Source organism: Symphalangus syndactylus, chromosome 1, assembly GCF_028878055.3.
Source record: "Symphalangus syndactylus isolate Jambi chromosome 1, NHGRI_mSymSyn1-v2.1_pri, whole genome shotgun sequence".
Taxonomy (NCBI): domain Eukaryota; kingdom Metazoa; phylum Chordata; class Mammalia; order Primates; family Hylobatidae; genus Symphalangus; species Symphalangus syndactylus.
In genome coordinates this window covers 37,273,952-37,287,075 of record NC_072423.2, presented here as the reverse complement: position 1 = coordinate 37,287,075, position 13,124 = coordinate 37,273,952, and the positions used below count along the sequence as shown (strand labels likewise).

At 38.0% G+C, this 13,124-nt stretch overlaps 1 protein-coding gene across 22 annotated transcripts in view; it reads right to left on the bottom strand.

Moving 5' to 3' along the window:
- Positions 1–13,124, bottom strand: part of DYM (dymeclin) — a 400,594-nt gene that overhangs the window by 156,894 nt on the left and 230,576 nt on the right. For 7 of the 22 annotated variants that reach the window (XM_055299759.2, XM_055299787.2, XM_055299766.2 and 4 more), the window contains one exon: positions 11,935–12,099. The exons of the other annotated variants lie outside the window; for them this stretch is intronic. In XM_055299759.2, coding sequence (XP_055155734.1) covers positions 11,935–12,099 — 165 coding nt within the window. The remainder of the gene's footprint in view (positions 1–11,934; positions 12,100–13,124) is intronic. 22 annotated transcript variants of the gene reach the window in all.

Below are 13,124 nucleotides of genomic sequence, written 5' to 3'. Positions count from 1 at the left end.
GCCTCTGCCCGGCCACCTATCGTCTGGGAAGAAGTGAGGAGCGTCTCTGCCTGGCCGCCCCGTCTGGGAAGTGAGGAGCCCCTCTGCCCGGCCGCCCCGTGTCTGGGTAGAAGTGAGGAGCTCCTCTGCCTGGCCGCTCCGTCTGGGAGGTCTACCACGGAGGCCAGAAGCAATGTGGGGGCTGGATGTGGTGGCTCACGCCTGTGGTCCCGGCACTCTGGGGGGCGAGGCGGGTTGATCACTTCGGGCTAGGAGTTCAAGACCAGTCTGGCCAACTTGGCGAAACATGAAGAATACAACAGACAAACCAACCAACCAACTCAATGACAACAAAACAGGTCTACCCTGGAGTCATACTCTAATTTTTTCTATTTTCCTCCCTTTCTGATCCTTTATCCCACTCTCTTTTTCTTCCTCTTCCTTCTCCCTCTTCTTTGTCAAATAGAGGATTGAGTTATCACTGATCCATATAAAGTCCCTCTCTCATCTATTTTAACTCCCACCCCCATTTCTATTCCCCGACTTCCCATGTGCAACCTTCCTAATATGTTTGATACGCATCTTTTTGTTTGTATGTATTTTTAGAAAATGTTTATTGTTTTTGTATGCAAAAAAAATTAATAAAAAAAAAAAAAAAGAAAATATGGAGAAGGAAAAAGACAGGAAAGAACATGCAAAAAGTCCTGAGATAGAAAAGGGGTGAGCAACTCCTGGAAGAGAAAGCACAATTGATATGGCTAGAGAATGTAGCATCCTAAGGGCAAAGAAAAGTCACTAAAGGGTTGAGCAAGGAAGATACATGTGACTTAGAATCTATGAAGATGCTTGCTGAATCAGGAATTAGGGGCGAGGGTGGGGTGACAGAATTTGAGGAAAAGGACCAGGTAGAAGTCCAGGTGTGTGGTAAGGACTGTCTGAGCTAGGGTGACTGGCAGTGGTAACAGAGAAAAAAAAGTACAGATTTGATTTATACTTTGGATAGAGAACTGAAATGGAGGTAGTGAGGATGGATACAGCGGGTGAGGGGAAAATGCTGATGACTCTTAGGTGGTGGGCAGAAGCAACTTGACAGATACAGGCACCATTCACGGAGAAGAAAAGGTTTACAGAGAAAGCTTAAGAGTTCTCTTGGGAGATGGGACATGTGAGGTATGAGTGTTGACGTTCTCAGGACAGGACAAGGGCTCAGAGTTTCAGCTGGACTATCAATTTGGAACATATTGGCACATGGATGTCATGTAAAGTCATAGAAATTGATGAAAATGGCTAAGGTAAGAGTTTAAATACAGAAAAGGGCTTTAGGAACAAGCTTTTTAAAAGTTCTAATGTTTAAAACCAAAAAGCATAAAAAGAAATGGCAAAAGAAAGGGAAGAAAGCCAGGAGTACGCTGTTACAGAAGCCAAAAGAGGGTGGTGGGGCCGTGCTACCTAGCTCATCTGTTGAGGTCAAGTAAAGAAGGTGGTGAAGTTTCTCAAACTGTGCCTTCTACTCTCCCCTAGAATACATGTAAACAATTCATTCCCATGGTTCTTGAAAAAAAAAAGAAAAACCCCAAACCAGAAACATACTACGTTAGAAGAACAATTTTTAAAAATTTATCTATTATAACCAAATCATGAGTGAACTCCCATTCACAATTGCTTCAAAGAGAGTAAAATACCTAGGAATCCAACTTACAAGGGATGTGAAGGACTTCTTCAAGGAGAACTACAAACCACTGCTCAACGAAATAAAAGAGGACACAAACAAATGGAAGAACATTCCATGCTCATGGGTGGGAAGAATCAATATCATGAAAATGGCCATACTGCCCAAGGTAATTTGAAGATTCAATGCCATCCCCATCAAGCTACCAATGACTTTCTTCACAGAATTGGAAAAAACTACTTTAAAGTTCATATGGAACCAAAAAAGAGCCCACATTGCCAAGTCAATCCTAAGCCAAAAGAACAAAGCTGGAGGCATCACGCTACCTGACTTCAAACTATACTACCAGGCTACAGTAACCAAAACAGCATGGTACTGGTACCAAAACAGAGCTAGAGACCAATGGAAGAGAACAGAGCCCTCAGAAATAATGCCACACATCTACAACTATCTGATCTTTGACAAACCTGACAAAAACAAGAAATGGGGAAAGGATTCCCTATTTAATAAATGGTGCTGGGGAAACTGGCTACCTATATGTAGAAAACTAAAACTGGATCCCTTCCTTACACCTTATGCAAAAATTAATTCAAGATGGATTAAAGACTTAAATGTTAGACCTAAAACCATAAAAACCCTAGAAGAAAACCTAGGCAATACCATTCAGGACATAGGCATGGGCAAGGACTTCATGTCTAAAACACCAAAAGCAATGGCAACAAAAGCCACAATTGACAAATGGGATCTAATTAAACTAAAGAGCTTCTGCACAACAAAAGAAACTACCATCAGAGTGAACAGGCAACCTACAGAATGGGAGAAAATTTTTGCAATCTACTCATCTGACAAAGGGCTAATATCCAGAATCTACAAAGAACTCAAACAAATTTACAAGAAAAAAATAACCCCATCAAAAAGTGGGTGAAGGATATGAACAGACACTTCTCAAGACATTTATGCAGCCAAAAGACACATGAAAAAATGCTTATCGTCACTGGCCATCAGAGAAATGCAAATCAAAACCACAATGAGATACCATCTCACACCAGTTAGAATGGCCATCATTAAAAAGTCAGGAAACAACAGGTGCTGGAGAGGATGTGGAGAAATGGGAACACTTTTACACTGTTGGTGGGACTGTAAACTAGTTCAACCATTGTGGAAGTCAGTGTGGCGATTCCTCAGGGATCTAGAACCAGAAATACCATTTGACCCAGCCATCCCATTACTGGGTATATACCCAAAGGATTATAAATCATGCTGCTATAAAGACGCGTGCACACGTATGTTTATCGTGGCACTATTCACAATAGCAAAGACTTGGAACAAACCCAAATGTCCAACAATGATAGACTGGATTAAGAAAATGTGGCACATATACACTGCAGAATACTATGCAGCCATAAAAAAGAATGAGTTCATGTCCTTTGTAGGGACATGGATGAAGCTGGAAACCATCATTCTCAGCAAACTATCACAAGGACAAAAAACCAAACACGGCATGTTCTCACTCATAGGTGGGAATTGAACAATGAGAACACTTGGACACAGGAAGGGGAACCTCACACACCAGGGCCTGTTGTGGGGTGGGGGGAAAGGGGAGGGATAGCATTAGGCGATATACCTAATGTAAATGAGAAGTTAATGGGTGCAGCACACCAACATGGCACATGCATACATATGTAACAAACCTGCACATGTACCCTAAAACTTAAAGTATAAATAAAAAAATTTATCTATTACATTTTCTTACCAACTTTTCTGTTCTGAATTTACTTGTCCTATTTTGACTTATACTGAACTGACTAACGCTGTAAATCTTTAAGACTGAATACCACATTATAGAAAATGGAATAGGCTTGATGACAGGATCAAGTAGTGAATATGTAATTCAAAAGGAAACCATAATGGTTTAAGTGGGATAATACATTTCATTTCATGCCACAGAAGTGGCACAGAAATCAATAAAGCACAGCCACAACAGAACTATTAAGACAGTATCATATGCATGAAAAATTATTACTATAACTTCAAGTATTTATTCATTACAGATTTAGCGAGTAGCATATTGTATGACAAGACCATTCCAGCAATTTTTAAAACTTGTTTTGAGGAAACTCATTAGAGCTTTGTCTTAGATTTAGATTGAAGATGCAATCCTTTGAAAGTAATAAAATGGCACCAGATGTGATTTTTTTTTTAAAGCACAGTATAAAAGACATGACAAATGGGTAAAAATATTCCTAAATTTGAAAGTGCTACAGTTTAGATATAGAAATGATTTCATGTTACACTTACTTAGAATTATAAATCCACTCAGTTAAAAAGAAAAGAAAAAAAAGAAGAAAAAAGGCAAATCTATGAAAGTTCTAAAATAAACCATGGGAGAAATTCTCTGTGATCATACTGGGGAACTCCTATCTAATCCTGTAAACCACTCTAGTTCTTTGCCTATTAATAAAGTGGCATTGCCTTATGTTAGTAGAGGGAAAAAAAAAAGAAAATCCAAGACATACATGTAACTTAGGGGTGATAGGGAGGAGGGTAGAGAAAAGGGAGAGAAAAAATTTATTTAAATTTGCATAATTTTTTTAATTTGTAAAAGATAAATTTTAAATTATTTTAAAAATAAATGTCATGTACATTTTACTATTGTTCCACAGCTATTTTTATACATTATCTGGTTTTTGGACACATTCATAATTTTTATATAGTTGTTTTAATAGCAGTATATAATTTTATATTCTTTTTTCATTAAACATTATGTCAAATATAACTCTACTAAAAATACAAAATAGCAGTATATAAGTTTATATTCTTTTTTCATAAACATTATGTCAAATGTTTTCCATATTTCTACTTATTTTTCTTTATAATATTTTAATGGCTGTATGATATTCCATTGAGTTGATAGGATATAGTTTATTTGACCATTGTTTTATTTTGTTCCTAAATATAACTCTTTCTTTAGGTTAAGTTCTTCCCTTAAGATAAATTCCAATATATTAACATTTTAATGACTTTTGGTAAATACTTCTAGCATATTTCTTTATAGAATCCACTATCTTCATTACTACTAATTTTTTAATTGACAAAAATTATATATATATTTATGATGTAAATGATGTTTTGATATATGTATACATTGTGGAAATGATTAAATCAAGCAAACTAACATATTCATTGCTTCACATACTTCTTTGTGGTAAGAACACTTAAAGATCTACTCTCTTAGCAATTTTCATGCATACAATACATTTTTATTAACAATAATCACCATGTTGTGAAACAGATCTCTTGAATCGCCATTCTTTGTATTGCATTGTATGACTGGAAAATAATCCAGAATCACGTATTATCTTTAGTATAACAAATTTTTAAATGGTTGGACAGTTCAAAATATCTTCACTTTTAAAAAATCATTCTTTTACCAACTGATTACACAAAGTTTTAATATGAGTATCGGTAATAAGAATACCCCTAGCACACTCCTCTTACACTATAAAATATAAACCACACAAATGATACATACTAAATATTTGCCATGTTGATAGGAACTAACTACATGCACAGAAGTAATAACACAGTTCCTACTAATATTTCATACTATACCATTTCAATGTTGAATTATGTTCTCTCAATATCATACTTCAATTCCTTTTTTTTCAAAGTTCACCTCCATTAAGTCCTTCTTTTTCCATCTCTACTGCCACAATCAGGTAGTCTACGTGTTGGTCTATTACCTAAATTCAGATTCTTTCCCCTCAGGTTCATTTAAATGCACGACAGTCATCAGATGCAGCATGCTTTGACCACATCACAGTCAGGCTCAAAAGCACCAAGTAAAACTTAGTGGGCTACCAAAATCATACACAAAAAAAGCCAAAAACAAATAAAACATATGAAATGGCCTGGCCTAGCATTCAAGGCCTTCGGGAGTCTGGCCCTAGAGAATGTAACTCGTTGCAATACTGATTAATATCACAGATAAATCTGTTTTTGCCAAACATCCTATTACTGCCTTAGCACATGTCACGTGCTCTTCTATATGTGAACTTCTGGACTTGAGTTTTCCATGCCTACTCTGCTAATAGCACATTATCTATTCTTAGTTACTGCTCAAATAATCCTGTTTCAGACTACTTCAGATTCTTCTGTCAGAAGAGATCGCTTTTTATATGTTACTAATTTTATATTTAACTAACAGTATAAAGTAATGATTTTTTCCCAATGGTATTATTTTTCTGTCTTCACCGTGAACCCCATTTACTGTTTGGCACAGGACTAATCACACAGTAATCACCGAGTAAGCATTTGTTAATTACTCAGGACAGGAACTCTCTATTGTATGGCAGAGACTGTTAGTTGTCCCCATAACCATCTTCCCTTCTTACCCAACAGCAGAATACTTAGTAGGCCACAGGCCCACTTAGCTGAAAACTTTATTTCCAGCTCACAATGCACACTGGGTAGTCCTATGACAAACTTTTGGCCAAAGGGATGTGTGATGCCCTTAAAATGGAACTGTACCTCCAACACTAGTCCCTTCCACTCTTCTGCGATCTGAAATGCAGAGCTTGTGGTGAGCCATTCGAGACCTTTTGGTCAGAGCAACACACAGGGGGTGGTGGAACACAAGAGAAAAGAACTCTGGGTCTTGAAAATTCTATGGGGCAGAGCTGCCACATCAGCTCATACTTGTACTTGAGAAGTAAACTTCCATTTGCTTCTTTAAGCCACTATTATTTGGGCAGAGGAGTCTCTCTTTTACACAGCAGCTATATCTAAAATTCTACCTAAATCAGGTCCATGTAAGCCTAAATCAGGTCCACTCCTATTTCTGTTTTTTGAGGAGAGGGTCCATAATTTTTAATAGATTGTAGAAGAGTTATATGAGCCCCAAAGGGTCAGGAACCATTGATCCTGGCAAAGTATTAACTAGTCAAGGACTTCAGTGTTAACATGCTTTACTTTATAAGAAGACAACATAATGTTTTTAACTCAATGTGTGTTAGAAAATAATTTTTAAACATTTCTGATGCTCTTTTCAGCTTTCTCTCATCAAGCAGCAACAATCTGAAGAGCCGAGTTAATAGTAACTCAAAATAAATTGTGCCACTGCAACAGAATTAACTCAACACTAAACTTAGCCCTTCATTTTTCCTTGCCTCAGGCCTAATTAAAACAATAGTAGCAGCTATATTTTTGACATCAGCAAAGTATGTGAAGTAAAAATAAAGACAAATAGGTACTTTCTTACTTCACAGACTTCTCACCAGACTTATTCACTACTCCACCCTGAAACCTAAGAAATTAGAACTTAAAATTGGACGTGGAACTCTAAGCAGTGTTGGTCTGTTACCTAAAGTCAGATTCTTTCCTCTCAGATTCACTTAAATGCATGACAGCCATCAGAAGCAGCATGCTTTGACCATATCACAATCATTCTCAAAAGCACTAAGTAAACCTCAACTCACTGCTGAAGTCCACACAAACCAAAAAAGCCTAGCAATGAATTGAAATTCTCAAGTGCTTACTCAAAATTCTAAATTTGATTTCTAGAGAAGTCAAATCCAAGGTTGGTAGTTTGAGAGCTGATTTCAATTCTTCTGGGGGTAAAATGGAGGAGCTAACAGGTCTGAAAGGCTTATGGCTTCATAAAATGTGACTCAGAAACAAGATAAACTCAATACATTGCATATATTTATTTGTTTATTTATTTCTTGAGACAGAGTCTCACTCTGTTGCCCAGGCTGGAGGGCTGTGGCGTGATCTTGGCTCACTGCAACCTCCACCTCCCAGGTTCAAGCGATTCTCCTGCCTCAGCCTCCCAAGTAGCTGGGACTACAGGCATGTACCACTACACCTGGCTAATTTTTTGTATTTTTAGTAGAGACAGGGTTTCACCATGTTGGCCAGGCTGGTCTTGAAATCCTGACCTCAGGTGATCCACTTGCCTCAGCCTCCCAAACTGCTGGGATTACAGGCGTGAGTCACCGCGCCTGGCCTCAATACATTACATTTAAATAAGAAAAAATGTAAAGCCCTGCAATTACATTCAAATAATTAAAAGTACAAATCTAGAGAAATGTGTTTTTGTGTGAAAAAGATCTGGTAATTCTATATAAGCCAAGGCGTGCCTGTTTTTAAAAATCACTCCAGTCTTAGGACAAATTAAGAGTATAATTTATTACAGATTGCCATAGTAGATGAGAAAAAAATACATATAACATAACTATAATTTTATAATTCGTATTTTTAAATTATAAAATATACTGAAATATTATATCCAATTCTGGGTATCAAATTTTATGATGGGTACTATCAATCATCCAAGAAGATAATAAAAAGACTGCACAATCTAAAAATCATCGGCTGTCAGGAATCGTTTCAGTGGCCAAGGTATTTAAGCTGAAGAGAACAAAAATTAAGGGGAGTCAATGACAGGTGTTTTCAAAAACCCAAGGGGACCTCATAAACAGCACAGTTTATACATTTGTGTGTTTCTCTAAAGCACAGAGCTATAGCCAATATACAAAAATTATTGGTAGGCAGGCTTAACATATTCTAATCTTTCTAAAAATGATACAGCAAGAGCTTTACTGCCTTCTGAGGTAAGCAGCACACAGAAGTGCTCTCTTTCAGTGATGCTGTGAAACGAATTCTTACATTTGGAAGAAGTTTGCAGTGGAGTAAGACTTCTATCTACGGCAGTAAGTCATGTTTGACTAAGGAAGAGTTTTTTTTTTTTTTTTTTGGCAGAGTCTTGCTCTGTGTCACCCAGGCTGGAGTGCAGTGGCGCAATCTCGGATCACTGCAACCTCTGTCTCCCAGGCTCAAGCGATTCTCCTGCCTCAGAATCCTGAGTAGCTGGGACTACAAGTGTGTGCCACCATGCCTGGCTAATTTTTTGTATTTTTAGTAGAGACAGGGTTTCACTGTGTTAGCCAGGATGGTCTCGATCTCCTGACCTCATGATCCGCCCATCTGGGCCTCCCAAAGTGCTGGGATTAGAGGCATTAGCCACTGCGCCCAGCTGGTAAAGTTCTTTTTTAAGAAATAAGCTTATATTTCTCTCTAGAAACTGAGTTACGTTTTTAAATTCCGCATAACAGAAAGCTATTTGATTTTGTTAAGTAAGTCCGTGATTGCTCCATTCAGATATTTGGCTTGGTTTGTCTCTCTATATAATGTAGTTCTGTTGAAGAAAATCTCTCACCTGCAGGGACTACACTCCACCTGGCCATGTGTTACTGTGTATGCAAAATGTTTGTCACCTGCAAAGGAACATGGCACGAGAAGATGGCCAGGTAATTCCTTTTATGCAAATCTATTCAGGTCTGTCCTGAATAGAACAGTGACCTCTGTCCTGTCCCAGATCGCAAGTGGTAAGGCAAGGAGTGAAAGCTGGTTGGGGGTATGGGGAGGAAGCCTTAACTCCAGAGCCCATGCCCCTAGCCACTACACTATATTAACACTGTATTTCTTCTCTGTTGTTCAGAAAAAAATTGGCAGGGCCTCAGGAGGGCTTGGTATTGAACAAATACCCTTTGGAGGCTTCATACTATAAACCCCAGCTGAGAGTACCGAGAAACCCAAGTGGGTAAGGTTTGAGGGGGTTCCAGGAAAGGTGTTGAAAGAGGAAACAGAAAATGCAGACTAAATTCTACACTGACTCAGAAACTGAGTGTTGGCTGAACTTTGCTGGGCATCAGGGGAAGGGGGCTCAGGAATTGGACACTGCTTTCACCACATGGTGTCTCCATCTTTCTCCTCTCATTTTTAAACTTTAGTTCTTCTCTACTTTGTCTTCCTTCTCCTTTTTCTTTCATTTTCTTTTATTTTCCCAGCTGAACATGTATTTCTGTCTCCTGTTCCTGCTAGGTGAGGAGTGTGACTCCAGGAGAAAAAAGACAGGGGCCTCTGTCACACATGACGAATGCTATAATCTGCTGCCAGCTGTATTAATGAGGGTTAACCAAGTGCCAGGCATGACATGCTATACGATGTATAACAATGAACAAGATATAGTGTTTACCCCCAGAAGGCTTATAGTTTCCACAAAACCATAGGATAGATATGACAGGATAGGATATACACAAAGAAAAACACATGGAACAGATACGTGGTAACAAAGAACACAGAGGAGAAGCATAGTGTGATGATGAATTTTATATGTAAACCTGGCTAAACTATTGTGCCCAGTGTTTGGTCAAACACTAGTCTAGATGTTGCTGTGAAGGTATTTGCAGATGTGATTAACATTTATGATCCGTTGACTTTAAGGAAAGCAGAGTACCTTTTATAACATGAATGGGACTCACCCATCAGCTGAAGCTATTATAAAGACTGAGGTTTCCCGAGGAAGAAGGAATTGTGTCTCAAGACCACAGCATAAAAATCCTGCCTGAGTCACTTGTCTGACGGTCTGCACTGTGCATTTAGAATTTGAGACTGCAACATCAAGGCTTACCTGAATTTCCAGGCTGCCAACCTGCCCTACAGATTTCAGACTTGCAAGCCCCTGCAATCGCCAAAGCCAATTCCCAAAATAGCTCTGTCTCTGTCTCTCTCTCTCCACTTACATATAAAATCTCCTATTGGTTTTGTCGAGAGTCCTGATGATACACTAGTAAATAAGAGTAGGGTCGACTGGGTGTAGTGGCTCATGCCTGTAATCCCAACACTGTGGGAGGCTGAGGAGGGCAGATCACTTGAGGTCAGGAGTTCGAGACTAGCCTGGCCAACATGGTGAAACTCCGTCTCTTCAAAAAATATAAAAATTAGCCAGGCGTGGTGGCGCACACCTGTAATCCCAGCTACTCAGGAGGCTGAGGTGGGAGAATTGCTTGGACCAGGGAGGCAGAGGTTGCAGTGAGGTGAGATTGAGTCACTGCAGCCTAGCCTGGGCAACAGAGCAAGACTTCATCTCAAAAAACAAACAAAAAAACAAAACAAAAACAAAAAGAGGTCAATTATCCTGCACATTTCAGAAGTTCAATGATCAGCAGCAGTTCTCCTCATTCCTTGAAACCAGACACACTCTGTCTCCAATTCCTAAGAGCATCATGCAACTTACCTGATATTCCCTCACTTTCCATAAGCCCGTGGAAAGTCACTGGGTTTAGTTTGCTAAATTTGATAAATTCTTCTAACATCACATACTTAAGAGTTAATTCTATTATTTTCACCTGCTTTTCTAACACTGAGTTTTCTGTTTCTCAAAAGTACCTACATTGACTCGGTAAGAGGCTGATCAACAACATCATGAGTCTATAAAATCTGCTACAAAAAGTCTCTGTCAACTTACACACCAGACTGCTTTCCTAGCAATCAAGTGTTTTCACTTAGATATTATGTATAGTCTCAAGTTTTATATGTTTCATCATCTGAAAAGGTCTATTTTAAATTCTAAGTGTTTGCTAATTTCTGGTTAAGGTTGTCATGGAGTTTTCTCCTTCTTCATCTAAATCATCTGGCAGTGAAGATATTGCCTTAAATCATCATATCTAGCTAACAGTATAGTGCTGTAGTATAAGTCATCTCTTAGGAAAAAAAAAACTTGTGTTAAAAATGTTAACTGCAAAGCACAAGCGGTAATGTCATACTGCCCCTCTATTTTGGTGCATGATACACACAAAACAGTAGGTGTTGATTTTCTCTGATATTTGAGATGGATAGCTTGTCTCTTTCTTACTCCACCCACCACCATTATGTTTAATCTACATTCATCCATGACACATTGCAACCTGCTGATTTTATATGATTTTATAGCCACTCTGTATGTAAATAAAATGAGTAAAAAATACAAAACCCCAATAGTATAATTTCTGCCTTCCTATAAAATCAACCTGCTCAACTGAATGCACCTCTATTGGAACATAGGTGAAATCCTACAGCTAGCTCTCAGGTGTGCTTGCATGAAGGAGAACTCAAAGGTCATAGTAACTGTAGAGTCTATTTCATATAAAAATCAGAGCACTCCAACTACTATAAATTAAATCAAAAGATTCCCAAATGGAATGAGGTATAGAATAGTTCTGGCAAGTTTCTATAGACAACTTTGGTTGAAAGCTTTCCTCTCTCCTATGTAACATAATATAAATTACTTAAGAAGACATTTGTAAGGAAACAAAATCCAGCTATTATTTAAAAAAATTATTTAGTACCATTTCAAATATAAATGTTCTCTTTAATAATTTAATTGACACGTCTTATTAAAACATGCAATTATCAGTCATATACAACATGCAGCATGCAGTAAATGGACAGCAGAGGTTAATAACCTGGAAGCATAGGATCTGAGAATGTGAGAGCAAGTTAAAGACAAGAGTTCCTCTCCATTGTCACTGAGGGTCGAGAAGCAATGCTGAAGCGTAGAACAGTGAGAGTGGGGGAAATACAGTTTGTCCAACACATAAACATATCTCCGCAAGTGGCGGCAGGTATAACTGAAAAACAAAGGTAAAAGGAGAGAAAGAGAGGAGTTTTCCTTTGAAAAAATAAATCATTTTTTATGTCCTCAAAGCTTTCTGTGTATCTTCACTAGATGGTGCCCGAGAAAAAAAAACTGTCAGAATAAAAAGATAAAAAAGAAAATGAACAATCAGAAAAAAAATGGGCAAAAGATCTAAACAGACACTTCATCAAAGAAGATATACAGATGGCAAATAAGCATATGAAGAGATGTTTAACATCATACATCACTAGGAAAATGCAAATTCAAACAATGAGACACCACCATAGACTATTTGAATGGCCCAAATCCAGAGCATGGATTACACCAAATGCAGGTGAGGATGTGGAACAACAGGAACTCTCATTCACTGCTGGTGGAAATGCAAAATGGTATAGCTACTTTGGAAGGCAGTTTGGCAGTTTCTTATAAAACTAAATATACTCTTACCGTACAATCCACAAATTGTGCTCTTTAGAATTTATCCAAAAGACTTGAAAACTTATATCCACACAAAAATCTGCACACAGGTGTTTATGGCAGCTTTATTCATAACTGCCCAAACTTGAAAGCAACCAAGGTGTCCTTTAGTAGATGAATAAATAAATAAACGGTGGTACATCTAGATGATGGATTATTATTTAGGGCTAAAAAAATGAGCTATGAAGTCATGAAAAGACATGGAGGAACCTAAATTACTAAGTGAAAGCCACCAATCTGCAAAAGGCTACGTATTGTGTGATTCCATTTATATGACATTCTGGAAAAGGAAAAACTATGGAGACAGCAAAAAGATTAGGGGTTGCCAGGAGTTAGAGGGGAGGGAGGGATGAATATACAAAGCATAGAGGATTTTTAGGGCAGTGAAGCTACTCTACTAATACTATAATGGTGGATACATACACTTGTCAAAAACCAAAGAATATACAACACCAAGAGTGAACCCTAATGTAAACTATGTAGTTTGGATGATTACGTGTCAATGCAGGTTCATCAACTATAACAAATATGTCACTCTGG